Consider the following 2,546-nt stretch of genomic DNA (forward strand, 5'->3'; position numbering starts at 1 on the left):
AGCAGTGTTTAGTTGGTTGCAATCCGAACCCACTGGGTGCCACTAAATCCTTCACACTAACAGCACGCTTACTCAGTCAGTGAGTCTGCTGATAAGGCAGGGCTCAAATGCTCAGCTGGTAAAGAACATCGCGGTTTTATGCATGCAAGTAATTCAGCGTGTATCTGCTCACATATAGATGTGTCCACTTGCTCCGCTATAACCTGCAGGCCTCTGGTCTCGTCCTCCGTCTGGCATCTCTTCGCGATGTTCCGCAACAACAGCGGGTATCGAGTTAGCCTCTGCAACGGCGCCACCAACAGGTCGCGCAGTTGCAGCCTCCGGCATTGTTCGTTCCTCTCACACCACTGGGGAGAAAAAAAATGGGGAAGAAAGAGAATGGACATGGTGAGAGGAGGAAAAAGGAGGAGGTCATGGGGTGAGAGAGCTCGTCAGTGTTTGTCAGAACAGAGGGGTGAAGGGGGGAAGGGGGGGTCAGTGAAAAGCGTGTGAAGAGAAGTGAGATCTAACACCAAAACACAATGAAAGGCCTCACAACTAACAAATACATAAGCACGATGACAGCGAAGGTTACACAAGGGACAAATGGTCACATTCCTCTTTTTGGCAGGCCTCTGTGACACTGAGCTGCTTGTTTGGTGTTTAGGAAGCAATGTTGCTGTGTGTCCTCGTATACCACGTTGTCAAAGTACGTGGCGTCCTTGCCACCGGTCTAACTCGTACACAGAGTTTAGCTGCTCTCAGTGAGTTCCCTCCTGTACCTTCGCGTAAGATCCAAAGTCCTCTCTGGGCTTCAGGCTGTCCAGATAAAGCAGAGCCGTGGAGTAGTTGAGGCAGTACTTCTGCAGGCAGTGGCATATGCTCTCCTGGAAGGCCTGCCAACAGATAGGAGTGTTACACAAACATCAGGATCCACACTGCTGGGTCACATCAGCAATTAAGCTGTAGGTAAACAGACTATAAAGAAGGGTGAGAAGATGCCAATCTGGGTACAAAAACCTGACCTGTGTGACAAATATACCCTCTGGCTAGCTTGAGGTGAATTATTTCCTCCCTGCTGCTTCTTGTGATGCATAATTTAACACTACGATGAAGAGGATTAACGTAAGTTCTGTATTAGTATGAAAGGCCATGGTTAGAAAATGAAGACATAAGTGTGAAATGTTCCCTTTGTGTCAAACATCTTATCAGTGGAGTTTTACAACTAAAAGACTGCAGTCAGAGTTATGTGTTTGCATCAATGTGTGTCCATATGTGAATCACATTTGCCTTGCTCAGCAGCTCCAGCAGGGTGGGCCCGTCATCCTCAGTGATCTCCAACGTGTCTTTGATGACGCGGAGGAGACTGGTCAGGAAACCAAAGCTCACCTGCAGCAGAAAACACGCAGTGTCAGGTGTCACTGCACGCCCATGCAACACACAGTTGAAAATAGAAAAACAAAAAAAAGAGAGCTTGGGCGCTGAACACTTGATGTGTAATTCTATCAAGTAAAACAAGTTATTTGTTGCAATATTTCAGCACTTTAAGATGCTTTTACCTCTTTCATTTCTTCCATATATAATAAGTAAGTAAGTAAGTATGACTATGAATGATGTAATCCTCCAGTGTCACAGGTCACTTTGTTTTCACCAGTAGCTGAAGTGAAACTGTGACAAGGCTGTGGCAAAATTCATTTAAGTTAGCATACATGTAGGTTGTGCCTAGGATTAAATACTATGTATAATTCTATCAGAAATGTGATTAATTTGATTGGACCTTCCCTGAAGCTAGCAGCAGCACACCTGCTGGACTACTGAAAGTTGTCTATTAGATCCAAGAGGTATTTTTGTTTACTTCCTTGGGTCCCAAAGGAGAGTTTGTGGAGATGAGGACTCATTCATTCATTGTTTTAGCTGAACTGTGGAGTTTGTATTGAGCCAACTGAACTGTAAAATACGCCTGTGGTGGACTTTATATTCTGTGTGTTTTTTGTGTGACTTCCTCCTCCCACTGCCAGAGGGGGAGACAGTTTTCTAGCAAACTGTATCTTGTGTTGTTTGTCTGTCACTCTTGACCAATGCACTGTCGAAAAGGGATTTTTAGTGCACTTACTGAGGGAGTCAGACAGAGTCTTTTACATTTAATGCTACACAAAAAGCAGTGATATTATAATGCTATGAAAGGCTTCTGTTTGTAATCATTTACATAATACACCTAAAGCCTCGTGCTACTTATTTGCATCATGTCTCACCAGGCAAAGCTCATTGAGGTTTGCAAATAGCCCCCAGGAGTCGATATCAGTCAGGCAGTTCCTCATCTGCAGGTTTGAGAGGGTAGCCAAAAACACCTAAAAGCAACAAAGAAGTTAGAGAGAGAATAGGCTCAGGATATCTATTGTGCTAGCATTAAATTTCTAATCCACCGCTGTAAAGAATGGACAACCAAGAGACTTTTACACGAACCTCACTGACAGGAATTAAGTGACAAGAGGAAAACACAAAACAGCAGGTGTTGGGTTTCGTTTGGGTTTGGTCTAATTATTTGTGGTCCTGTGTGTGTGTGTGTG

The 2,546-nt window shown here is 44.3% G+C and overlaps 1 protein-coding gene across 3 annotated transcripts in view; it reads right to left on the reverse strand.

The window, feature by feature from the left end:
* plekhg7 (pleckstrin homology domain containing, family G (with RhoGef domain) member 7) overlaps positions 1-2,546 on the reverse strand; it is a 12,620-nt gene that overhangs the window by 3,293 nt on the left and 6,781 nt on the right. For 2 of the 3 annotated variants that reach the window (XM_035664345.1, XM_035664346.1), the window contains exons 8-11: positions 2,232-2,327; positions 1,264-1,368; positions 762-875; positions 173-347 (exon numbers count right to left, since the gene is read on the reverse strand). In XM_035664345.1, coding sequence (XP_035520238.1) covers positions 173-347; positions 762-875; positions 1,264-1,368; positions 2,232-2,327 — 490 coding nt within the window. The remainder of the gene's footprint in view (positions 1-172; positions 348-761; positions 876-1,263; positions 1,369-2,231; positions 2,328-2,546) is intronic. The other variant, XM_035664347.1, reaches the window with a different exon arrangement.

Source organism: Morone saxatilis, unplaced genomic scaffold (assembly GCF_004916995.1).
Source record: "Morone saxatilis isolate NCDOM2014 unplaced genomic scaffold, NCSU_SB_2.0 Contig2, whole genome shotgun sequence".
NCBI classification, from domain to species: Eukaryota; Metazoa; Chordata; class Actinopteri; family Moronidae; genus Morone; species Morone saxatilis.